This window comes from Lepidochelys kempii, chromosome 1, assembly GCF_965140265.1.
Source record: "Lepidochelys kempii isolate rLepKem1 chromosome 1, rLepKem1.hap2, whole genome shotgun sequence".
NCBI lineage: Eukaryota > Metazoa > Chordata > Testudines > Cheloniidae > Lepidochelys > Lepidochelys kempii.
Window position 1 is genome coordinate 41,227,376 of NC_133256.1, and position 26,119 is coordinate 41,253,494.

At 48.0% G+C, this 26,119-nt stretch overlaps 1 protein-coding gene across 4 annotated transcripts in view; it reads right to left on the reverse strand.

The window, feature by feature from the left end:
* The window catches only part of SACS (sacsin molecular chaperone), a 143,053-nt gene that overhangs the window by 20,190 nt on the left and 96,744 nt on the right, over positions 1-26,119 (reverse strand). For 3 of the 4 annotated variants that reach the window (XM_073339993.1, XM_073339992.1, XM_073339994.1), the window contains one exon: positions 15,656-15,682. The exons of the other annotated variant lie outside the window; for it this stretch is intronic. In XM_073339993.1, coding sequence (XP_073196094.1) covers positions 15,656-15,682 — 27 coding nt within the window. The remainder of the gene's footprint in view (positions 1-15,655; positions 15,683-26,119) is intronic. 4 annotated transcript variants of the gene reach the window in all.

Genomic DNA, 26,119 nt, shown 5'->3' on the forward strand with positions numbered 1-26,119 from the left:
TCTGACATCCAGGGATTGGAGCATCCATTCCCGGTTATTAGCACGTGGCTTAGGGAAGAACACTGGAAGAAAAATGTCCTGATTCATGTGAAATTGTGAAACTACCTTCGGGAGGAAAGCTGGGTGTGGCCACAACTTCACTTTATTTTATAAAACACAGTATAAGGGGGGTCGGACGTGAGGGCCCTGAGCTCAGACACCATCTTGGCTGAAATTATAGCCACAAGGAATGCCACCTTCCAAGACAGGTAAAGTAGAGAGCATGTTGCTAGGGGTTCGAAGGGAAGGCCCATGAGCCTCGAGAGCACCAGGTTGAGATCCCATGGGGGAATCAGCTGCCTAACTTGAGGGTACAGTCTATCTAGCCCTTTGAGGAAGCGGCCAACCATGGGGATAGCAAATACTGACCGTCCAGCTGAGCCGGGATGGAAAGCCGAAATAGCGGTCAGGTGCACCTTTACTGACGATACTGCCTGGCCCTGCTGTTTTAGGTGAAGTAAATAGTCCAGGATGAAGGAATGGAGGAGTGCTCTTCTGCAGTGACCAAATCCAAAACCTCTTCCACTTAGCCAGATAAGTGGCCAGAGTGGATGGCTTTCCGCTGCCAAGGAGAACCTCCTGAGTCTGAGCATGCAAGCTCTAACGCATTCAGCCATGGAGTTTCCATGCTATGAGGCAGAAAGACTCTAGATTGACATGTTGGAGGTGGCCATGGTCCTGCGTGATCAAGTCCGGGACCCGGGGCAGAGTTATAGTCATGTCCACCAACAGGTCTAGAAGCGTGGTGAACCACTGGTGCTATCAAGATTATTGATGCACCCTCTTGTCGGACCTTCAGCAGGACCTTGTGAATGAGCGGGAAGGGCAGGAATGCATATAGCAGATGCCTCTTCCAAGGGAGGAAAAATGCATCAGCCAGCGAGCCTGGGCTGTGATTCAGGAAAGAACAGAACTGCTGACACTTCCTGTTGTGCCATGTCGCGAACAGGTCTAGCTGGGGAATTCCCCACCTTTGGAAGATGTTGATGGCGACATCCGGGTGGAGGGACCACTCGTGGCCATGAAAGGACCTGCTGAGGTGATCGGCCAGTTTGTTCTGCGAGCCCAGAAGGTACAATGCCTCCAAACGTATCAAGTGGGTAATGCAGAAATCCCACAGCTTGAGGGCTTCCTGATACAGGAGAGAGGAATGAACATCACCCTGTCTGTTTATACAGAACTTTGCTGTGGTATTTTCTGTTAATACCAATACACATCTGCCTTGTAGATGGGTTTGCAAGCGAGGCAAACTGCTGCAGCTCCCTGAAGTAGATATGTAGCAAAAGTTCTGCCTAGGACCAGAGACCTTACATCCTGAGTCTTCCTAGATGCACCTCCCATGCCATTGCCGATGCATCTGTGACTAGGGACAGTGATGGTTGAGGCCTGGAGAAGGGTATTCCGGCACATATTGCTCGGGGGTCAAGCCACCACCAGAGGGACTTAAGGACTGGAGGAGTAAGTGTGACCAATTTGTCTAGGCGGCCTTGGTTCGGCCTGTATACTCGGGCTAGCCAAGCCTGAAGGGGATGGAGCTGCAGCTTGGCATGCTGTACCACATATGTGCAGGCAGCTATATGTCCAAGCAGTTTCAGGCAATTTCGCACCATAGTAGTGATGAATCTTCTGAGATCCTCTATGATGGTGACCATGGCGAGGAAGTGAGATTCCGGGAGGAATTCCCTGGCCTGACCAGAGTCTAGGAGAGCTCTGATAAACTCTATCTTCTGAGTGGGGGTTATGGTTGACTTTTCTATGTTCAGAATGAGGCTGAAACTGTGGAACGTTGTCCGTTCCAGACTCATGTGGTCCTCCACTTGGGCCCGGGAGCAGCCTTGTTTTCTAAGCCAGTTTTCTAGGTATGTGAATATCAGCACTTGCAGCTTCTGCAAGAAGGCTGCCCGACCGCCATGCACTTGGTGAACATCCGAGGGGCCACCAAGAGGCTGAAGGGGAGGACCATAAACTGATAGTGGGTATTGTTGACCACAAAATTGAAGAACCATCTGTGGAAACTCGAGGACAGCATACCAGTCCCCCAGATCCAGGGAGGGAATAATGAAAGCCAGGGGAGACCATGTGGAACTTCAACTTCTTCATTAAGGCTAATGTAGTGCCCATCTTTAAAAAAGGGAAGAAGGAGGATCCTGGGAACTACAGGCCAGTCAGCCTCACCTCAGTCCCTGGAAAAATCATGGAGCAGGTCCTCAAGGAATCAATTCTGAAGCACTTAGAGGAGAGGAAAATGATCAGGAACAGTCAGCATGGATTCACCAAGGGCAAGTCATGCCTGACTAATCTAATTGCCTTCTGTGACGAGATAACTGGCTCTGTGGATGAGGGGAAAGCAGTGGACATGTTGTTCCTTGACTTCAGCAAAGCTTTTGACACGATCTCCCACAGTATTCTTGCCAGCACGTTAAAGAATGGGCTGGATGAATGGACTATAAGGTGGATAGAAAGCTGGCTAGATTGTCGGGCTCAACGGGTAGTGATCAATGGCTCCATGTCTAGTTGGCAGCTGGTATCAAGTGGAGTGCCCCAAGGGTCGGTCCTTGGGCCGGTTTTGTTCAATATCTTCATAAATGATCTGGAGGATGGAGTGGATTGCACCCTCAGCAAGTTTGCAGATGACACTAAACTGGGAGGAGAGGTAGATACGCTGGAGGGTAGGGATAGGATACAGAGGGACCTAGACAAATTAGAGGATTGGACCAAAAGAAATCTGATGAGCTTCTACAAGGACAACTGCAGAGTCCTGCACTTAGGACGGAAGAATCCAATGCACCGCTACAGTCTAGGAACCGAGTGGCTCGGCAGCAGTTCTGCAGAAAAGGACCTAGGGGTTACAGTGGACGAGAAGCTGGATATGAGTCAACAGTGTGCCCTTGTTGCCAAGAAGGCCAATGGCATTTTGGGATGTATACGTAGGGGCATTGCCAGCAGATCGAGGGACGTGATCATTCCCCTCTATTCGACATTGGTGAGGCCTCATCTGGAGTACTGTGTCCAGTTTTGGGCCCCACACTACAAGAAGGATGTGGAAAAATTGGAAAATGTCCAGCAGAGGGCAACAAAAATGATTAGGGGATTGGAACACATGACTTATGAGGAGAGGCTGAGGGAACTGGGATTGTTTAGTCTGCGGAAGAGAAGAATGAGGGGGATTTGATAGGTGCTTTCAACTACCTGAAAGGGGGTTCCACAGAGGATGGATCTAGACTGTTCTCAGTGGTAGCAGATGACAGAACAAGGAGTAATGGTCTCAAGTTGCAGTGGGGGAGGTTTAGGTTGGGTATCAGGAAAAACTTTTTCACTGGGAGGGTGGTGAAACACTGGAATGCGTTACCTAGGGAGGTGGTGGAATCTCCTTCCTTAGAAGATTTTAAGGTCAGGCTTGACAAAGCCCGGTCTGGGATGATTTAGCTGGGGATTGGTCCTGCTTTGAGCAGGGTGTTGGACTAGATGACCTCCTGAGGTCCCTTCCAACCCTGATATTCTATGATTCTATTAATCTGTTTAGGTTTCAGAGGTCTAAAATAGGCCTGAGTCCATCCTTGGCCTTTGGGACTAGGAAATACCGGGAGTACAGCCCCCTTCCCCTGAACTCCAGAGGGACCTCCTCTACCGCCCCGAGTTGTAGGAGCATTTGCACCTCTTGCACTAAAAGTTGCTCGTGACAAGGGTCCCTGAAGAGGGACAGGGAAGGTGGGTGGGAAGGTGGGAGGGAACAGAATTGGACAGAATATCCCAATTCTACTGTGCTCAAGACCTACTGGTCTGAGGTGATTTGAGCTCAGGCCTGGTAGAAATGAGACAGACGATTCACAAAGAGAGGGGAAGGATCCGGCATCTGAACTGGTGTGTCACCCCTGGGCGTAACTTCAAAAGTTTGTTTGGAGGGTGAGGGCTGCCTCGCTGAGCCTTGGCCCTGGTTAGAAGAGGACTGAGAGGGCCTCTGCCTATTACTCCTGCCCCGCTTCCTGCTACAGTCCTGCCTAGGAAGAGCTGAGGAGAAGCGAAGGACAGGTTGTGGCTTAAATGGCTTTCTTTGGGGGGCTGGCGTATGAAGCCCCAGGGACTTCAGTGTTGTCTTGAGTCTTTCAGGCTGTGGGGCCTAGTTTCTGCTCTGAAAAGAGTCTTGAACAGTCAAAAGGCAAGTCCTGAATAGTGTGCTGGACTTTTTGCGAGAGTCCCAATACTTGAAGCCATGAGCTCCGCCTCACGGAGTTGCCATCGTACAGGCTGCTGACTCCACCGAGTCCAGCGAGGCCTGTAAGGAGGTTCCCGTGACAACCTTGCCTTCCTCCAGGACAGCCACAAACTCCAAATGGGAGTCCGCCAGAAGCAGTTCCTGAAATTTGGACAGCATGTTCAAGGAATTATAGCTATAGAGGCTAAAGACTGCCTGCTCGTTGGCAATGCGAAGCTGAAGCCCCGCGGTACAATACACCTTCCTGCTGAAGAAATCCAATTTCTTTCCTCTTTGGATTTATGAGTCAGCCCCAGTTGCCCCTGCCTTTCCTTCTGGTTGGCTGCCCCCACCACCAGAGTACCTGGCTGAAGATGAGTAAACAGGTACTCATACCCTTTGGAGGGCACAATATATTTCCTCTCTACCCCTTTCACCGTTGGGGAGAAGAGAGGTGGGTATTTGCCAGACCTTAGTGGTGTTATGGATAGTCTTAATAAGGGACAAAGCCTTGAAGGACCTTCAGGGACCAGAATGTCAACCATAGGGTCAGTCTTCTCCAACACCTTCTCTGACTGCATGCTTAAGTTTTGAGCCACCCTCCTTAGAAACTGTTGGTGTTTCCTGTTGTCCATGGCAGTGTGGTGGAAATGCCCGCCACCCCTTCATCCAGGGAGGATGAGGAAGATGCCTGCGGGGACACCGGGTCTTCCTGACCCTCTGGTTTGCGAGGATCCCCTTGCACCAAAACACCTTGTGCAATGCCAGGAGTGATTCTGGTTTCTGGGCCTGTGCCCGTCTCAATACTGATCTCAGTGCCAGGTCCCCCAAAAGTCTCGGTGCCAACCTGCATGCCCATCTCCTGCCCTTGAAGAGGTTCCCGAGCTACCAGCGTTGATGATGAAGGGACCTGTGCCTCCAAAGCCACTGATAAGGATCTGAACCCTGGCCGCAAGGCTTGGTGGTAGGCCCCAGGGGTCCAGAAGGGCCATTGAGCAGGCACCTGCCACAGCAGAGGTCAGGACATAATGGGTAGCAGTTGCCCTTCCTCTTGTCTTGAGCCGTGTCGGTGTTAGGATATAGATATTTAGGCCTGTCGGTAAAGGCCTGTACTCGAAGAATTTAGGTGTATTCTTATCACTTGGCTAGTTATAGAGGTATAAAAGAAAGAATCAAAATCACTGTCTGCCAATGTAAGAGCCTTCTCTTACTTTGACAGTCTGAGGCCCTGTTCTTAGGCTAAGGCCTTTGGCCAAGCAGCAGAGGCAGCCATAAGCTGGGAAGCCAACGGTCACATCCTTACATTCCAAACTAGTCACATTGAAATAAGGTGCTATTGGGCTGTTAGGAATACAATCCTGTCCTGATAATGCCTATCACCTCCAGAGAAAGGGAAGTGCCTAGAAAATGTAAAAGGAAACTTAATTTGATAGCATCCTGTCTGGCAAGAACTCACTTATCAATACCGGGATGTGAAATCCTCACTTCTGTGTTGTTTTGTCATTATAGTTCCCACTTTGCTATTGTTTGTCTGTATAATCTCTGTCTGGTTCTGTGATTGTTCCTATCTGCTGTATAATTAATTTTGCTGGGTGTAAACTAATTAAGGTGGTGGGATATAATTGGTTACATAATCATGTTACAATATGTTAGGATTGGTTAGTTAAATTTCAGGAAAATGATTTGTTAAGGGATAGCTAAGCAGAACTCAAGTTTTACTATATAGTCTGCAGTCAGTCAGGAAGTGGGGGGGTGGATGTGTGGGTGGGGGAGATGGGAACAGGGAATGGGGGTAAGGAAATTGGAATCAGGTTTGACTAAGGGCAGGAATGGGAACTGGGACACAGGTGTAAGGCTCTGTGGTGTCAGAGCTGGGAAGGGGGACACTAAGGAAGGAAACTGGAATCATGCTTGCTGGAAGTTCACCCCAATAAACATCAAATTGTTTGCACCTTTGGACTTCGGGTATTGTTGCTCTCTGTTCATGCGAGAAGGACCAGGGAAGTACCTGGGTAAAGGAATAAGCCCCCTAACAGTCGGCTTTGCCTAGAGGTGTACAACTCTGCTTCCAAGTCCGACTCTGACCTTGGCGACCAAGGTGGTGCAGAGGGAGATGGTGCCAGGGAGCAGTGCCAGGGTGAGGGCAAGAGGTGCCTCATCATCATCAGCTTATCCCCAAGAGGGCACCATGCCTCTTTGTGGTGCCCATGCCAGTGTGGGGGACTGCGCTATCATCGTTATGGGGTCCCTAGCTGCCACAAAGGTGTCCAGCATAGAGGGAAAGTGGGTCCTCCTCTCAACACTCCCTCACCGCAGAGTGGACTAGAACCGGACTTGACAGACCTCCCTGTGAGGCCGGAGTCAACTGGTGCAGGCTGAGTCAGAGATGGAGCAGTATACCTTAGCATGGAACATACCCTGCTGGTGCCTCCTCACTCCACTACTTTAGTGGGAGAACGACCGCTGTCTGTCTTCTTTTTCTTGTGCAGCACCGATGAATGGGAGCTGTGCTGGGCACTTGTACCAGAGGAGGTCTTCGGCACCGGGGAATGGCGGTGACGAGGGTCCCTGGAACCCAAGTCCTTTCTCGGTGCCACAGCCTCTCGTACCAAGGCCAGTGCACTCCGCACTCACACCAAGGCCAGTCAGACACCACCTGTGCCAGCTAGGGACCAAGGGCTGACTCCATAAGGAGTAGTTTCAGCCTAAAGTCCCTCTCCTTCTTGGTCCTTGGTCAGATGCCACTGCAGTTCTTACATTTATCCATTTGATGGGCTTCCCACAAGCACTTCAGACAGGAGTTGTTTGGGTCTCCCTTTGGCATAGGCTTCAGACACGACCCGCACCGTTTGAAACCCTGAGACCAAGGAATGCCCTGGTCCCCAGGAGGGGAAACGCAGGCAGGGGGAGGAACCCCCAACTGAAACTTATCTATAACTAAGAAGGTCCTGCTGAGGCGATCTGCTAACATGTTCCTGGCCACGGGCAGATGCGCAGCTACCAGATGGAGGGCATGCTGCACACAGACTTCTCAAAGGCAGAGAGTTTCTTGACAAAGAGCCAACAACCTGGCTCAACCCTGTCTGTTCATGTAATACATCACCATGGTATTGTCTGTCAGGAATGCACCACTTTGCCCTTCCCATGGGGCAGGAAAACCTGGCAGGCCAGGCAAACCACTTTGAGCTCTCTGACGTTCATGTGGAGGGACAAATTATCCCGTGACCAATGGTTTTGCGTGCTGAGCTCGACTAGGTAGGCTCCCCAACCCAGGTCCGAAGCATCGGAAACCAGGGTCAGCAACGGGGATAGGGCTGCAAAGGGAACTCCCTCCAGCACCGATTTGGGGCTCAACCACCAATCCAGGGATGAGCGGAGTCCCATAAATTGATGTTGTACCTCCCCAAAAGAGCCTGGTGGTTAGCCACCTGTAACTGAAGGCTGGCTGTTGAATAAATCTTTCTTCCAAAAAGATCCAGCCTCTTGGCTTCCTTATTTTTTGGGATCAAAATGATATGCCCCGTCTGTCCTTCTCATTGGCTGCCAAGATGACCAGTAAGTCCAGAAGAGGGTGGGTATACAAATATTCAAAACCCTTGGCCGGGACTAAATACTTTTTCTCAGCCCTCTTGGAGGTGGGAGGGCTGGAAGAAGAAGTTTGCCAAAGCGCTTTTGCTATCTTTAGGACCCCATTGTGGAATGTTAGCACAACATGGATGGTGGTAAAAGCAGAAAGCGCATTAAATGGGATGTCAGCCATCTCCTCCACTTCCAAGCCCAAGTTCGTAGCACCCTACGACGCAGGGCCTGAGTTGTTTAAAATCGTCCAGCGGACTGGCGAGAGAGGGCCCCACCACCGCCTCATCCAGGGACAAGGAGGATGACTGGGTCACCTGGGGAGGTCCCGGGGCATCATCCCCCACAGGGGAAGAGGATTTTGGGGAAGGAGCTCACTCCTCTACCCCGGCCTCTGAGTGTGCCTCATGCACCAAGCTTGGTGCCATTGGTTGCTGCTCCGAGGCAGCGGCCAAGGAATGGATTGACAGAGGCATCAGCATCAGTAGGCCCACTGTGCCAGCCACTAGCCTTGCTGCCACAACAGCATTGCGCAAGTCGACACAGCATCAGGTGCCCAATGGCGCCAGAGCTGTTGCAGTGAAGGGCTGAATTCCCTTTCCATACCGGAGGAATCACCTTCCAATGGCCACAAAGGGGATTGCAGCGGGAGACCAGTGCCTCAAGTAGGTAAATAGGTGCTGGGGCCTGGGGGATTGACACTTCAACGGAGACCACTCCTACTGTCTGGGAGACAGGGATCTGCACGAAGGGGACAGCCGGCAGAAGGATGATCGGTGCCAGTGATATGGTGACCAGTGCCTTCCTCTAGGCAACCCACGTTGAGAGGGCAGAGACTGCAATCACGGTGCCGGCAATCTTGGACGTCCCACGGAAGATGGAGACCTGGGGCGTGGAGATGGAGAACGTTGTCTCGTCTCTGGAGACCATCGTCATTTGTCTGCTCTCTGGGGGGTCTTTACAGTTGGCTTGCCCTCGCCAGGAGCCCTTGCCGTGACCTGCGACACACACAGTGACAACACACTGGTAGAACCTCTGCTCTATGGGTGCTGGGACATCCTGGGAAGGCGTTGGCCCTGTCACCACAGTCAGTGGCAGATCCCTCGGGGGGGGGCATACCCATGTGGCTCCGGTGTGGGCTGGTGGCCCAAACTAGGTCCTTTGCCCTTCTTGCTCGGCGCTGGGGAATCGCTCTTCTTCAACCACTTCTTAGGCACCGGCAATGGGGAGTAGTACCGGGTGCAGCCTGGTGCTGGGGGTGTGCTGCGCACCAAGGCCAAGGTGCTGGGGCAGAATCCGGCCAGGAAGGCTTGGATACCAGACAGAGAGCACCCTCCATGAGGAGGGCCCTTAAATGGATGTCTTGCTCTTTCTGAGTTCTGGGACGAAAGTTCTTACAGATGCGACACTTATCCTTCACATGTGATTCTCCTAAGCACTTGAGGCAGCTGCTATGAGGGTCACTAACAGGCATAGGCTTGTTGCAGTCAGAGCTGGGCTTAAAACCCAGAGACAACGAGGCATACCCCGCCTGGGGCAAAGTCCCCACTGAGACTCTATCTCTGACTACACTGCTTAAGAACTACTTACTAACTAAATACTGTAAACAAACTATTTACAAGGCCTTAAGGCTCGAGCGAAGTAGAAGAGCCACTAACCCTTGCTAGGCAAGGGAAAGAGGCTCCGACTAACCACCATGGACAGTAAGAACCAACTGCGAGGGTGTAGGGCCGGCAGCGCCTAATATACCGACATGTGCACGGCACTCAAGAGGTCGCCACAAGGCAAGGGAAATCGCTAAGGCAAAAATCTCCGACAGCCGCACAAGTGGGCGCACACACACCTAGAATGGAACTGACATGAGCAAGCACTTGAAGAAGAATACTGTTTCCCAAACACACACACTCAGTTTACTATTTACAGGCAGCTGCACAGACCCAGGAGGAGTGATTGCAAAGTGGCAACTTTCCAAATACTCAAAGGAAAACACAAATGACTGTAGAAAATCTCTTTGTCTTAACAGTTAAAATACAGCTGTGTTTAAAAGTCTGAAATTCCAATACACCATTTTGAACGCCACATGGTGGGGAGAGGGAAGATGGGGACTCCTAGACACTGTGATACAATCCATCATTAGTGTCCAAACGCTACTAACTGGGGCTTAGTATTTTTGCATTGCTCTTTAATCACAAAGCAATCCCATTACAGTAATAAACTTTTAATTTGAATCATACACTTACCAGGCTCTGGAGAGACTTCTGTCTCCACCAGGTTCTCAGCAGTGCATTGTTCCACAGGAGTAGGGAGGGTTCAAACAGCTCCTTTGCATAGGGACTGAGCTTTTCTGTTGATCCTGATCTACAGCCTGCTCTGCAACTGGTTGCATTAAGAGAGTCACTTCATGATCCTGTCTGGAAGCCTGCTGCTGGCTGCAATGAGTCCCCAGGCCGGATTCAGGGGCCAGCAGCGCTCTGTCACAGCTCACCAGGTCATCATGAAGTACAGTTGGCTCTGTGGTGGGTGCAGTACCCAGGACCTGGTCAAAGTCATCATAAAATGGGCATGTTGTTTGCGAGTTGCCCGAGATGTGACTCTTATCCTGGGTTTTCCTGTATTCACTTTTTAGCCTTTTTAATTCACTTTTTAATTCACTCCCTCCATTGATCACCTGTTTGGAAAATCTGCTGAGCTGCCAGCTTTTTAGCTATCTGCTGGTATGCATGGTTATTCTTTATGCTTTTGCTGAAGTCCACAGTTTTACTGGCCTTATACCACAGATTCACCAAAATCTGGTTGAGCTCACATGACCAGGAAGCAGCTCACTTTGCAAAAGTCTTCATCAGAGCAGTCTCCATTGAAAACCCTGAAGGCTCTCTTGCAAATCGGAGTTCAGAAGACAATATGTTTACACTGACCTGAGCTGCTGCTTTTTGCCAAGGGAGGCGTGACTTCCATTTGCAATAGATTGCACTGCAGATTGTTAGCATAGACAGGACTACGGAAGTTACCCCAAGGAAAAGACGGTTACTCACCTTTGTAACTGTTGTTCTTCGAGATGTGTTGCTCATATCCATTCCAATTATGTGTGTGCGAGCTGCGTGCACGATCGTTGGAGAATTTTTACCCTAGCAACAGCCGGTGGGTCGGCTGTGGAGCCTCCTGGAGTGGCGCCTTCATGGGGCTGGATATATACTGCAGCTGACCCAGTGCCTCCTCAGTTCCTTCTTGCTGGCCACTCCAAAGAACAACTATCGAAGAACAACAGTTACAAAGGTGAGTAACTGTCTTTTCTTCAAGTGCCTGCTCATATCGATTCCAATTAGGTGACTCCCAAGCCTTACCTAGGTGGCGGGGTCAGATTGAGATACGCGGAGTGAAGAACCGCTGAACCAAATGCGGCATCGCCCCTGGACTGCTGAATTATCGTGTAGTGAGCGGCAAAGGTATGTACCGATGACCAAGTGGCAGCTCTACAGATCTCCTGTATTGGAACCTGGGCCAGGAAAGCGGCTGATGAGGCTTGAGCCCTCGTGGAGTGGGCGGTGAGGTACGTGGTCAGGACACCGGCTAAGTCTTAGCAAGCACAGATATAGGCCGTGATCCAGGAAAAGATGCGCTATGAGGAGACCGCGAGGCCTTTCATCAGGTCAGCCACGGCAATGAAGAGCTGGGTTGTTTTTCTAAACGGCTTTGTGCGCTCAATATAGAAGGCAACAGCCCTACGAACATCGAGGGAGTGCACCTGTTGCTCCCGTCAAGTAGTGTGTGTTTCGGGTAGAAGATCGGAAGGAAGATGTCCTGGTTGAGGTGAAAGGCTGACACTACCTTAGGAGGGAAGGTCGCACCTGTACCTTGTCTTTATGGAAGGTACTAAGGAGGCCTGAAAGGACGCCCTAGCCACCTGTTTGCCCTCTTCCACTAAGGCCCCAAACTCATCCCTGGACTCCTGAGGAATTAACTCCTTAAATTTCAACATGGAGCTCCACGAATTATAGTCATAATGGCTCAGGAGCGCCTGTTGGTTCGCGACCCTGAGCAGTAGCCCCCCTGAGGAGTAAATCTTGCACCCAAACAAATCGAGACGCCTGCCGTCTTTCGATTTGGGCACCAGAGCCTGTTGATCATGCCGCTCCCTTTCGTTCACCGAGGCCAACACTAGTGAACACGGCTGAGGGTGAGTATAAAGGTACTCATAGTCCTTGGAGAGGACAAAGTATTTCCTCTCCACTCCTCTGGCCGTCGGTGGGATGGAGGCGAAGGTTTGCCAGATTGTCTTGGCATTGGTTTGGATGGTGCGAAGAATGGGCAAAGCTACTCGGAATGGGGCCTCCACTGAAAGGATGTTCACCACTGCGTCCTCCAACTTCACTATCTCCTCAGCTTGGAGGTTCACATTAAATGCCACCCTATGTAGAAGGTCTTGGTGGGCACAAAGGTCTATTGGGGGAGGACCCGAGATTGTTGTCCCTGCCACTGCCTTGTCTGGAGAGGACAAGGAGGATGCCACAGGGGCCAGGGGATCCTGTGACAGAAACTGCTGTGAAGGGTCCTGTTGTCCAGGATCCATTACACTGGGGTCTGGGGCCTGCGCTGGGATAGGTGCAGTCGCTTCCATACCCCCCGGAGGACGACGACTTATGGTGGCCTCTGGCACCCAGGGTTCTGAGTGGGCTGAGCGGGAGGCCCCTGACGGAACCCCTTGGGCTTGGTGGTACGCCCACAGGGTCGAGAAGGACCATTGTGAAGGCTCCTGATTAGGGTGAATTGGCCTTCCTCCTGCCAGTGACCCACATCACCCTCGCCATGACTTGGAACAGGGTAGGCTGAGCGCGAGCCACCCTCGGACTGTGACGATCGTGAAGCAGAACGCGAGGGCCAAGGCAGTGCGGAGTGTGCCTGCGTCGACTCTCCAGGGTGCGGTGTGGAGTGATATCAGGTTGCTGGAGAGCGGTGCCGGCGAGGGGCTGCAGAGCAGTACCGGGATTGAGATCGGTGCCGATGACTGGGCCGGTACCGGGATCCAGATCTGGACCGTGACGACAATCACTGCGGGAGCAGTGCCGGGATCAGCTCCGGGAAGGAGATTGGCGCTCTGATCAGTGCTGGAAGCAAGATCGGGAGCCTGAACAGTACCATTGTCCAGAGCTGTGCTGAGAGCCAGATCGGTGCCATGAGTACGACTGATGGTGCAAGTACGACCGGCGCTGGGACTGCGAGGGGTGTAGGGACTGCGAGCGGCATCGGAATCAGGACCGGATCCAGAACCGGTGCCGTGTTTGCATGCACGGAGATGGTGGACGTATGAGGGTTGGCTTGCCCCTACATGGTACCGCACCAGTCAGAGGCGGTGCCGCAGTCTGGGATGATGCCGGTTCTGTGAGGGCGATGAGGTCTCGTGCCACTGCAAACGTCTCCACTGTTGACGGAAGCCGGGGCTCAACCACAGTCCGAGTCAGGGAGCCTGTGCGCACTGGACTCCACGGCTCCTCTCTCGGTGCCGGAGTCAACGGCGCCAATATTGGCGCTTCTACCCTCGGTTGCTCCAGCGCTGGACACGACTCTAGTGCTGGTATCGGAGGTGCTGGTGACTGTTGAGATGGGACAGTCGTCTCCGGCTTGCACTGTCTCTTCTGGCCCGGAGATAGAGAACGGTGCCGGGTCACTTGTACTGGCTGGGGTGCCGGAGAGGGCTGGTGCTGCGGGCCTCTATCAGAGTCCATCTGCAGTGCAGTACCTGATGCTGCCGCCGGGGCGCTGCGCACCGAAGCGCCCAGCACCGATGGAGGGTCCGGGCTAAGGGCCGCCTCCATAAGGAGCTGCTTGAGTCTGAAGTCCTGCTCCTTTTTGGTCCAAGGTCTGAACATCTTACAGATCCTACACTTGTCAGCCTGGTGAGACTCCCTGAGGCCCTTCAAACAGTGGAGAGTGGAGGAGAGCTATGCTGCGCTCCACAGTTCCAACGACTGTCACGGGTGGTAAGAAGGAACTGAGGAGGCACCGGGTCGGCTGCGGTATATATCCAGCCCCATGAAGGCACCACTCCAGGGGGCTCCACAGCCGACCCACCAGGTGTTGCTAGGGTAAAAATACACCGATGATCATGCACGCAGCGTGCACACACCTAATTGGAATTGATATGAGCAAGCACTTGAAGAAGAACTGTGGGATACATCCAGTAAAAAGTTTTCACCCACAAGTGATATGGTCTTTTATCATTTTCTTGTGTGAGTTCATTCAAGCACATAGTGATTGTCTGGTTTTACCCACATATTGCTATTGGGGCATTAAGTACACTGGATGAGGTACAATACTGCATACAGAAAGTACAACATTTTCAAGCACCACTGATTTTCAAGTTGATGGTGTGTCTAATATGTTCAGTAAAAAAAGAGATTTTCTTTTCAACATCAAGCACAAACAATCTTTTTACATTTTCCTATGTAACATTTACTATGGATAATGCAATAACTATCACGCCCTCTCAGTGCTGAGGATATCTTTGAGGTATTTCTAAGGCACCCATAATATGTATATAAAGTTGAACTACTTCCATTCTGACAAAACTGTTTTTGTGTTATTGATTACAACATGAAGAATACATACAGTCATACATAATAGTATATGGGCTAGCAGAATCCCTTTGTCTACCTTTGAAATGCCCATAGGTACAGGTAAACCAAGTATGTTGCCATATAATTGTCTTTGTTGATAAGCATGAAGCTGTTACAACAGTCATGCAGAATTGAATATTGATGAGACTATAAATTGTACATACATGTATGATAATATGGGTCTTTAAATTCTGTGTGCCATTGCAAGACTGCCTACTTTTCAGCCATCTCCCATAATCTCAGAGGAGAATCTGATCCTGCAGGGTGGGGTTATCAATGTGATCAGCAAAAGCTTAAAACCCCACTTCGTTCCACCTCCTTTCAAAGTCTCAACGTGGAGGGTTAGAGGGAAAGAGACACTACCACCCCCAACTACTTGCCTCCTAGTTTGGAAGTGGGTAACAAAACATGTTTGGAAGCAGTAAGTTTTCCCTCCTCCAGGCTGTCAAAGGCTACTCCCCCCCTTCCTTGGTGCTGCAGTATTGAGAGAGGCAGTGGCGCTAGCAGAAGGGATAGAAACTTAAGGCAGATGGCCAGGGAGGGGGAAATTCTCCTAAAATCAAAACTAAAATTCTATTATTTTAGTGCAAGCTCTTAAATATTTATTGAACATAAAAAGTTAATACAAGAAACAAATGTTCATGCTGTTGATTAATGATTAAAGTATTCCAGCTGATAGGTACTTCCAATTAATTCTTTAATTGCATGCAGCTCCTAGAATGTACAGTCCTCACACCTTAAACATGTAGCTCAGATATTGACATTTCAAATTATTTTGCCAATTTTATAGAATAAAAATTTGATACCATTTAGAAATTCTGAAAATCTTCACATGATGCCCTAGTTTATTTAAACAATTTTGCATCAATTAATGAATACAGAATCATAGTATCATAGAATATCAGGGTTGGAAGGGACCTCAGGAGGTCATCTAGTCCAACCCCCTGCTCAAAGCAGGACCGATCCCCAATTAAATCATTAAATATCAATCAATTAAATCATTAAATATAAATCAATATAAATTCATTAAAATGTTATTTCTTCTATGCAATGAGTCCTAACACTATCATCTTCTCAATTATTAGGCTTTTTTGTTCTGTTTTTTGCCAATTGTGTTTAATTGTGTAAGTTATCCAGTTTCTGTTTATATGGAAGCTGAGTCAGAGAAACATTTAATCATCAAAGCCACACAAATGCCACACTTCAATCCAGCAAAATATTCAGTCAGTAATCCTACCTGAAAATCCCCAGAGAAGCTGGTGGGCTAGAATATAATCAAATCCATTTTTCAGAAAACATTCAAAATGCTAGTAATTTACACATGATCATGCTAAATATAAAAGTAACAATCTGCCTCTTACAATAAAAGAAAATGCTTTATGGAGTGAAAGTGGATTTGGATCTTTCTGTGCAACACCAGTGTGGAACCTCCACCCCACCTTTTGAAAGAAAATATAAGAACATGTTTCTTGTATATTTGTATAGTCACCTGGGGGAAAATTCTTGACAGTTGGGATTTTAGAACCAGCCAAAAGAGAAATAAACAGGTCTTACAGTATCATGTGTACATTATGATCTTGTAAATGCCTTAGAAAGAAAAGTAATTTATGGCAAAAGAGCATGAAGAGCAAAGTCGGCCACTCTAGAGTTCAGAAGAATGATCTAAGGGATTTAAAGTTCTACAGAAGAAGTCTACCCATAATATTCATGTACAAGAATGTTCATATGTTTTCTCTGCAGCAATACTAGTAGGATAAACATTAGAAAGGAGAACTGCTAAATATCTGGTGGCCTGGTTGAAAATAAGAACCAAGGGTGTAAAAGATGATGGTAATGCATCACACAAAGAGTCAGAAAACTGCAATGATGCAAATAATTTCCATATTGCAAAAAAATTTCAATTCAATAATCAGGAGAGATACAGATTTGATAGCATTACAAAATTAGGTGAACCATTATTCGAAGTGTCCTCACGCAACCCATGGATTTTTGTCTCTGCACCTGTAAATCTGTGATTATAATTGTAGCAATAAGCATATGTTAAAATATCGCCACTGATCCTCATTTTTACACAGTAGATGTTTACCCATCTAAAATGTATCATCTCCTTTTCAGTCCTAGCAAATTTGCTTTAAAAAAACTAAAAAGTGCATCTGCCAGTAATGGGACTGTATGAAGGGATGGGCGTTCTTCAGCTTGATATTTGGAGATCAAGGGAAAATTAAAGGAGATACTAAATTTGTAGTATTGTGGTTCGATCATGGGGTAGAGGAGAGGGGGAGGCTCCTCTGGGTGCTATTCCAGCTTTTCTCACCAGCCTTGTGGAAAGTTTTGGGGAACAGAATGAAGACTGTTCCCCTTTGATCATCACTTCAGCTCTTCATCCTCGAGTCCCGTGGAGGTAACCATGATGATGGTTTTACCCTGGGTCCTTCCCCCAGACCACAGGTCCTCCTGTGGCCACCTTCCCTCTTCTCTACTTCTAATTTTTTTAAACCATCGAACGTAACTGTGGATGTTCTCATCCATATAAAATGTTTAATTCTTCTCATATCTCACCAATTATTATTTATATTATAGTAGCACCTTAGAATCCCAATCAAGACAGGAGCACAGTACAAATACTTATTTAAAAATAGTCACTGCTCCAAAGAATCTACAATCAGGGTTACAATATAACACAACAAATAGTTGAAACAGGATTTTTTGGTGAAGTTAGAGGATGAGGCAAAAGTAAAACAAGCATGTCTTAGCAGAATAAGTAGCAGTCACATCTGCCTACCTCCCGCCAAACTCTTAGTTTTAATGAAATCTAGTAGGAACAGGTTCCACAAGCTAAATATGCGTTGTATAAAGAAATATTTCCTTATATCAATCTTACATTTCCAGGCTTTCATTATCATTGGCTGTCCTTTGGCTCTTGTATTATGAGAAAGGGGTAAATAAGAGCACTTGATTTACCTTCTCTGTAACATACACATTACTTTGTATAGCTATCTTATTAATAATTCTCTCATACTTATTTCCTCTGTGAACTAAACAGTCCCAATCTTTCCAGTCTCTCCTCGTACGGAAATTTTGCCAAGTTGTTAATCATTTTGTCACCTGTCTGTAAATCTTTTCTATTTCTGCTACATTTGAAAATATTAAGAGACGTGATCATTAAACCCATGCAAGTGGTGCAGGTCACCCAAGGATGGAACCCTGGAGGACTTCAACTCAGGGGGTGAGAGGAGAAGGAAGAGCTACCAAAGGAAATGGTGAAAAGTCAACCAAAGAAATTAGAGAAAACAAGAGTCCAGAGTCAAGGAAGCCAAAAGAATAGAGGATGTCAAGGAGAAGAGACAGATGAAGAATATCAAAGACAGCAAACTGCTGTGACCATTACTAGAATACCAGGTCCAGTTCTGGTGTCCACACCTTAAAAAAAAGTTGATTAATTGGAAAGGGTTCAGAAAAGTAGAACAAGATGAAATGTTTTCACAAATAGCTTATTCACTGAAAAATACAGTTTGAGTTGACCTGAAACAATTCATGAATTTTACATGAATTCTCTGAATAGTCATCCAGAAAAAAAAATTCAGCTTCCCTTATAATCTTTAGCCCCACAGCTAGGGCACTCAGCCAGGATCTGGGAGACCTAGGTTCAGTTCCCCTCTCTTCCTGATCTGAACAAGGGATTTGAACTTGGTTCTCCCACTTCCCACCACTAGGATATGGGATATAGAATCATAGAAATGTAGGGTCAGACAGGATCTCAGCAGGTCATCTAGTCTAGCCCCCCTCTGCTGAGGCAGGACCTGCTGGGCAGGTCTCTCTCAGTCTCTCCTGTTGAAAGTGTTCCACCATATATAAGTAATTGAATACTCATCCAGAGAGAGAATTAGAATTGTTGGACACTTATCTGGGAGTGTGAAACCTAGATTCCAGTCTTCCTGCTCCAGTGACTGATTAACACACAGTGGAACTGCTTCAACAGAAGAGCTTGAGAGAGACCCACCCCAGAATCTCTCATAGCCTAGTGGTTAGGGTATTTTCCTGAGAGGAAGGAGACTCAAGTTCAAATCCCTTCTCCACATCAAGTAGAGAGGGGAATAAAATCCAGGTCTTCCATATTCCGGGTGAATGAACTAACCACGGGGCTATAGTTATAAAGAGAAGTAGCACCACTTCCTCCCCATTTTGTCAATCTAACCCAGGTCCAAAAAACCACTTTGACTGAAAAAAAATTGTAGACCATTTTGGTTAGCCAAATTTTGGGGGAATTTTCAGTTTGGGTTCAATGCAACCCAATTTGTTTTTATTTTATTTTTACAATTTTTCAGAACTGCCAGCCAATCAAAAAACTCAGTTATTTACCGAGCTCTACAGGAAAAAAACTACAAGAATGATTCAAGGTCTGAGAAACCTCCCTTACAATAAGAAATTAAAGAAGCTCAATCTAGTTAATATATCCAAAAGAAGGTTAAGAGCTGACTTGACCAACCTATAAATTCCTACGGGGGAGAAGATTTCTGATGGTAGAGGGCTCTTTAATTTAGCAGATAAAGGCATAACAAGATCCAATAGCTGGAACCTGAAGCCACATGAAATCAGACTAGAAATAAGGCACAAAGTTTTAACAGTAAGGTTAATTAACCACTGCAACAATTTATCTAGGGATGTGGTGGATTCTCTGTCACCTGAAGTCTTTAAATCAAGATTGGACTTCTTTCTAAAAGAAACGCTGTAGCTTAACCGTAACTTATGAACTCGACACAGGAATCACTTGGTGAAAATTGACAGGTTTCAGAGTAGCACCCGTGTTAGTCTGTATTCGCAAAAAGAAAAGGAGTACTAGTGGCACCTTAGAGACTAACCAATTTATTTGAGCATAAGATTTCATGTAGCTCATGAAAGCTTATGCTCAAATAAATTGGTTAGTCTCTAAGGTGCCACTAGTACTCCTTTTCTTTTTGGTGAAAATTATTGGCCTCTGTTATGCAGGATATCAGAATAGCTTACCATAATGGTCTCTTCTGGTCTTAAAATCTATTAATCTAATCTCTTACAGAATGTGAGGCCTGGGCATGTCCACCATAACCAAAAGGCTGGTACTGTTATTGACTGTTTACATATGAACTCACACACACATTCAAACATGTTAACTGGAGTGGGGAAAAAACGGTTACCTACCTTTCGTAACTGTAGTTCTTTGAGATGTGATGCTCATGTCCATTCCAAGTAGGTGTGTGCACACCACATTCACAATCATTGGAAGGTTTTTTCCTTAGCTGCACCCGTCCGGTTGGCTGTGAAGCCCCTGGAGTAGCACCCTTACGGCGATGTATATAGGTCCCGCCTCTTCAGTTCCTTTTTGTCAGATACTCTGACAGAGGGGAGGCGGGTGGGTCTTCGAATGGACATGAGCAACACATCTCAAAGAACAACAGTTACGAAAGATATGTAACTGTTTTTCTTCTTCGAGTGATTGCTCATGTCAATTCCGAGTAGGTGACTCCCAAGCAGTCCCCTAGAGCAGGGGTCGGAGTTCACTGAGTTGCAGACTGTAGCACAGCTCTACCAAATGTGGCATCGTCTCTAGCCTGCTGTGTGATGGCGTAGTGCAAGGTAAAGGTGTGGACAGACAACCACGTCGCTGCCCTGAAGATGTTCTGAATGGGAACCTGCGCCAGGAAGGCTGCAGATGAAGCATGCGTTCTTGTGGAATGCTCTGTCAATGCTGGGGCCAGAATCTTTGCTAGGTCATAGCATGTTCTGATAAATACCATGATCCAGATGTTCTTGTTAACTCCTGGAAATGTGCTGGAAATGGCCCACCTTGATTATCACTTCAAAAGGTTTTCTCTCCCCCCACTCCACTCTCCTGCTGGTAATAACTCATCTTAAGTGATCACTCTCCATACAATGTATATTTTTTCATGGTATGTGTGTATATAAAATCTCCTCACTGTACTTTCCACTTTATGCATCCAATGAAGTGAGCTGTAGCTCACGAAAGCTTATGCTCAAATAAATTGGTTAGTTTCTAAGGTGCCACAAGTACTCCTTTTCTTTTTATGATCCAAGAAGAAACTCTCTGGGACAAAACAGGATACCCTTAATTCTTTCAGCAATAGAGGTGAAGAGCTGTGTCTTTGTTTGCTTGATGTAAAAGGCTAAAGCCTGTCTGACATCCAGGGAATGGAGCGTGTGTTCCCTGTCGTTGGCGTGTGGCTTAGGGTAGAATACTGGCAGAAAGATATTCTGATTTGTGTGAAATTGCAAAACTACCTTCAGGAGGAAAGCTGAGTGCAGCTGCAATTGTACCTTGTCCTTATAAAACACAGTATAAAGGGGCTCGGACATCAGAGCCTTGAGCTCAGACACCCTCCTGGCTCATGTTATAGACACTAGGAATGCCACTTTCCAAGAAAGGTAGAGCACTGAGCACATTGCTAGGGGCTCAAAGGGAGGGCCAATGAGCCTTGAGAGCACCAGGTTAAGATCCCATGGAGGGATCGGCTGCTTTACTTGGGGAACAGTCTGTCCAACCCCTTGTGGAAATGGCCAACCATAGAGTTAGCAAACACTGAGCAGCCTATTGAGCCGGTCTGGAAAGCTGAAATTGCCGCCAGGTGCACCTTTATTGACGAGACTGCCAGCCCCTTTTGTTTCAAGTGAAGTAAGTAGTCCAGGATAAAGGGAATTGAGGATTGAAATGGAGGAGTACCTTTCTGGAGGTACCAAATGAAAAATCTCTTCCACTTTGCCAGATAATTGGCATGAGTGGAAAGTTTCCTTCCAGTCGACGATGGTGTACCAGTCCTCTGGATCCAGAGAGGGAGTAACGGAAGCCAAGGAGACCATGTGAAACTTCAGCTTCTTCATGAATCTGTTGAGGTTTCACAGGTCTAAAATAGGCTGGAGCCCACCTTTGGCCTTGGGGATTAGGAAGTAATGGGAATAGAATCCCCTGCCCCTGAACTCCATCAGTACCTCTTCTACCGCCCCAAGTTGTAGGGTGTTTGCACCTCCTGCACTAGAAGCCGCTTGTGAGAAGGGTCCCTGAAGAGGGATGGGAAAGGTGGGTGAGAGGGTACAGAATTGGAGAGAATATCCCAATTCTACCTTGCTCAGGACCCACAGAAATGGGATAGACAGTTCACGAAAGGAGGGGAAGGATCCGGGATATGGACTGGTGCATTGCACCCAGGGGCACCTTTGGAAGTTTTTCTTGGGAGCTGGCGACTGTCTCGCTGAGCCTCAGCCCTGGGTGGAGGAGGATTGTGGAGGCCTTCCCCTATTACTTCTACCCCATCTCCTGTTGTAGTCTTGCCTCGGTTGAGAGGGGTAGAAGTAAGGCAGGGGCTGAGAATTAAAATGCTTCCTTTGCAAGGCCAGCATATGAAGCCTCAAGGACTTTAAGGTTGCTCTAGAGTACTTGAGACTATGGAGCCTAAAGTCCACCTGTTCTGTGACGAGACCCGAGCCACTGAATGGCAAGTCCTGTATAGTCTGTTGGACCTCCAGAGGGAGGCCCAAGACTTGCAGCCATGACCTGCGCCATATAAGAGGAAGTTACTCACCTTGTGTAGTAACGATGGTTCTTCGAGATGTGTGTCCCTATGGGTGCTCCACTGTAGGTGTATGTGCGCTCCTGCACCTCTAATCAGAGATTTTTAGTAGCAGTGTCCATTGACCTACGCATGTGCCCTTCCTCCCTCATGGTCTGCCTTGAGGCTACCTAGCACTGCACGGGTGAACCCCCATCACTTCGTTCTCTACCGCAGAGCCCTATAGAGAACTCCAATGTAGAGGGGAGGAAGGCGGGTGTGGCACACCCATAGGGACACACATCTCGAAGAACCATCGTTACTGCACAAGGTGAGTAACTTCTTCTTCTTCTTTGAATAGTGTCCCTACGGGTGCTCCACTGTAGGTGACTCCCGAGCAGTACTCACCACTGGAGGCTGGGCCTTCGGAGTGGAGTTTTTTACTTCAGAGAGTACTGTGGAGTAGAAGATTTTGTCAGCGGCCAAATCTTTAGTGATCGCATAATGTTCTGTGAAAGCAGGGGCAGAGGCCCAAGTCATTGCTCGGTAGATTGCTGAGGCAATGGTATCCCTCAGAATGTGATTGAGGTAAAAACTGATCTTGTGGAGTGCGTATGGACTCTGGACGGAAGCAAGTTGCGCCCTTGGTTAGTGATTAATGCAATTAGAGACCCATTTGGATAGTCTTTGAGCTGATATCACAGAGCTTTTGGATCTTTCTGTGGACAAAGGAAGAGTTTAGGGGATTTCCTGAAGTCCTTAGTCCTGTCCAAGTAGAATGCTAATGTCCTTCTAATATCTAACATATGCACAATTGTCTCCCAGTTGTCACAATGTGGTTTTGGGAAAAAACAGGGAGATGGATCTGTTGATTCATATGGAAAGTGCAGAGAAAGTAGGGAGAAACTTAGGATATAGCCTTAGAGTTACTTTGTCTTTTTCTAAAAAAAGGCTGTGAATGATGGATGTGCCACCAGGGCCGCTATTTCTCCTCTGTGCCTAGCTGAGGTGATGGCAATTAGAAATGCTGTCTTCATGGACAGGTGTAAGAGAGAACAAGTTGCCCGGGACTTGGAGGGAGGTCTAATCAAAGCCCTGAGAACTAGGTTAAAGTCCCAGGCTGGAGCGGGTGGTGTCACATGTGGGAAGAGATCCCAAAGCCCTTAAAGAATCTACACATTAGTGCAGGGGTGGCCAACCTGTGGCTCCGGAGCCACATGCAGCTCTTTAGAAGTTAATATGCAGCTCCTTGTATAGGCACCGAGTCCGGGGCTGGAGCTACAGGCACCAACTTTCCGATGTGCCGGGGCGGGGGGGGGGGGGGAAGGGTGCTCACCACTCAACCCCTGGCTCTGCCACAGGCCCTGCCCCCACTCCACCCCTTCCTGCCCCCTCCCCTGAGCCTGCCGTGTCCTCGTTCCTCTTCCCAGGGCCTCCTGCACGCCAGGAAACAGCTGATCGGGAGGTGTGGGGAAGGAGGGGGAGGTGCGGGGAAGGAGGGGAGGTGCTGATTGGCAGGGCTGCTGGTGGACTGGATGCACTGGGAACAGGGGAGAAGCTGATGATGTATTACTATGGCTCTTTGGTAATGTACTTTGGTAAATTCTGGCTCCTTCTCAGGCTCAGGTTGGCCACCCCTGCATTAGTGGGTGAGCAAACACCAAGTGGGAAGCCATTTTCACCATGAGATGTACCTTAAGGGATCTGAGTGAGAGTTTAAAATGTAGGGAAAATCAGAGGGAGGAAAGATGAGGTTGGGTCTGTGTGTTTCGAATGACACAAACTTGGAGTTGTTTCCATTTTGTAGATAAATAAGTCAAGTGGTCAACTTTTGGTTGTATTGCAACACGTCTTTCAGCTTGTCAGAGCGTTCTGCCTCTAAACCTTGGAACTAAGAAGCCTGGAGGCGGAGGAACTGTGGGCTGGGGTGAAGGGTCAGCCCACTGTTTTGAGAGAGTGGGTGACAGATGGGTTGAAGAGAAACAGGAGAGCATATTGTCATCTGTGTCAGGTAAGGGGGCCAGACTTGTCATAGTCAAGAGGAGCAATCAGAATAACTCTCGCTTTGTCTCACTGAATTTTCAACAGAATCTTGGATAGAGTAGGAAACTAGGAAAAGACATATAGGTGGGCCCTGTCCCATGGGAAAATGAGGGCAACTGCCAGTTAATGTTTCCCCAGGCCAGCCCTGGAGCAGTAACAAGGACCTTTTTTATTCCGTTAAGTAGTGAAGAGATCCATAGTCAGGGTTCCCCAAAGAGTGGATACATGTTGAAGCACCTCTGAATTCAATACACACTCATTGTCATGAGAAAATTCCAGCGGAGACTGTTGGTTGTCACATCCCTGGTAGATAGACAGCTGAGATGAGCACATTGTGATTGCTGCACCAGTTCCAAAGTTTGAGTGCTGTCTTGTAGAGAAGGGAGATCTGGAAGCTCCTTGGTGGTTTATACAAAACATACAGGTCACATTAAGTCCATCATGACCTTTGTGTGTTGTTTTTGATGAAAGGTAGAAAGTGTGCACAGGCACTTCTGACAGCCCTTAGCCCCAAAAGAGTGATATGGAAGGTAATTTCTGTGGAAGGCCATTTGTCCTGAACCTTGTGGTTGTGTAGGTGATCTCCCCAGCGTATTAGGGAGACGTGTCCTAGGGTGGTGAATGTGGGTAGCGAGAGGAATGCTCTCACTTGTACTGCATCAAGGTTGGTGCTGTTAAAGTCCAGTCACTGTACGGGGGTTAGTATGCCACTACAATGAAGAGAACCTTGGAGAATACCCTGTGTGGAGCAGTCTGTACTGATAATGATCCTATCCCAAAGGTACGCAGTAGGAAATTTCCTGTACAATGGTTGTATTGAGATATGGAAGTAGGCACCTGTAGGTTCAGGGCTAGAAATCAATCTCCTTGCTCTAGAGCTGGTCCTAACTGCTGTGAAGTAGGACAAGGTGACTTCTGAGTGGCGTGACAGGTGTATAGATGGCAGCTGATGCTGTAAGGTATCTTTGTTCAGGCCCTAGACCAGCTCATCAAAAATGCCTATAAGAGGCAGTTTGAGAGGTCACGGACTGGGGTGCAGACTGTTCCCACTTTTGAGCCCTGGTCCTCTTACACTGTGGCTCATAACAGCACTGAGATGGTGGGTATTGAAAAGATTGTGACCTGTGGTGTGGTTGAGAGGTATATCTTCTCTTGTGTCCCACAGTGCAGATTTCTAAGGAGTGTAATGTGGTCCAAGAATCCTTCAGGATGTGGAGAGAAAATCTGTCTTCTCTGCAAAGAGTTTGGCCCTTCAAACTGGAAGTCTGTAGCTCTCTGGGCAATCTAGAGAGGTGTAGCAGAAAAAAACAACCAAAAAACCCCACAACCCACCTCAGTACCACTGTCATGGAGACTGGGCAGGCAGCTGTAACAGCTACATCCTGTGCTGCCTCTAGGACCAGTCTGGCTATTAACTGACCATCTCTAAGAATGGTCTGAATCTGTTCTTTTTGTGTTTCTAGTAGCGTTCCAGAAACACATGAGGTTTCCCATAATTAATAAAATAGTATTTGGCCATGACAGTTTGGTAATTTATGACTCTAAACAATAATGTTGTCGATGAATACACCATCTTACCGAGCCTGATCGTATGGAGTTGACCTGGCATCATGTTGCTTGCTTCGTGCATTAACTACATCCACTATGATGTAGTTGGGTTGCGGATGTTGAAAACAAAGTCTGCCTCTTTGGGTAGAGATGTAGGGTTTGTTTGTTTTTTACACTCTGTTGCTGGTTGGTGTGATGGAGACTGGTGTCTGCCAGATGACTTTGGTAGGCTCTAGAATTGCCTCATTTATTGGGAAGACAATTCTAGATAAGAAGGTGGTGTGCAGAATTTCCACCAACTTATGATGTGTATCTGCCACCTCCTGTAGGGGAATGTGCAGCTCGTCTGCCATCCTCTTGGTAAGATCCAGAAAGTTCTTAAAATCTTCACCTAGTGATGAGGGGTGGGCAGCACAGCCTCATCTGGAAGAGATAAGGAGAAGTGTGCAGGAGGGGTAGCTTCCCCTTCAGGTTCTTTTTCCTGTTCTGAAAAAGCTTCCTCTTACCCTGGCTCAGGTGCTCTGGACAGCCAGGCTCTAGCAAACCATCGGATGGACTCTCCCTGAGAGACACCG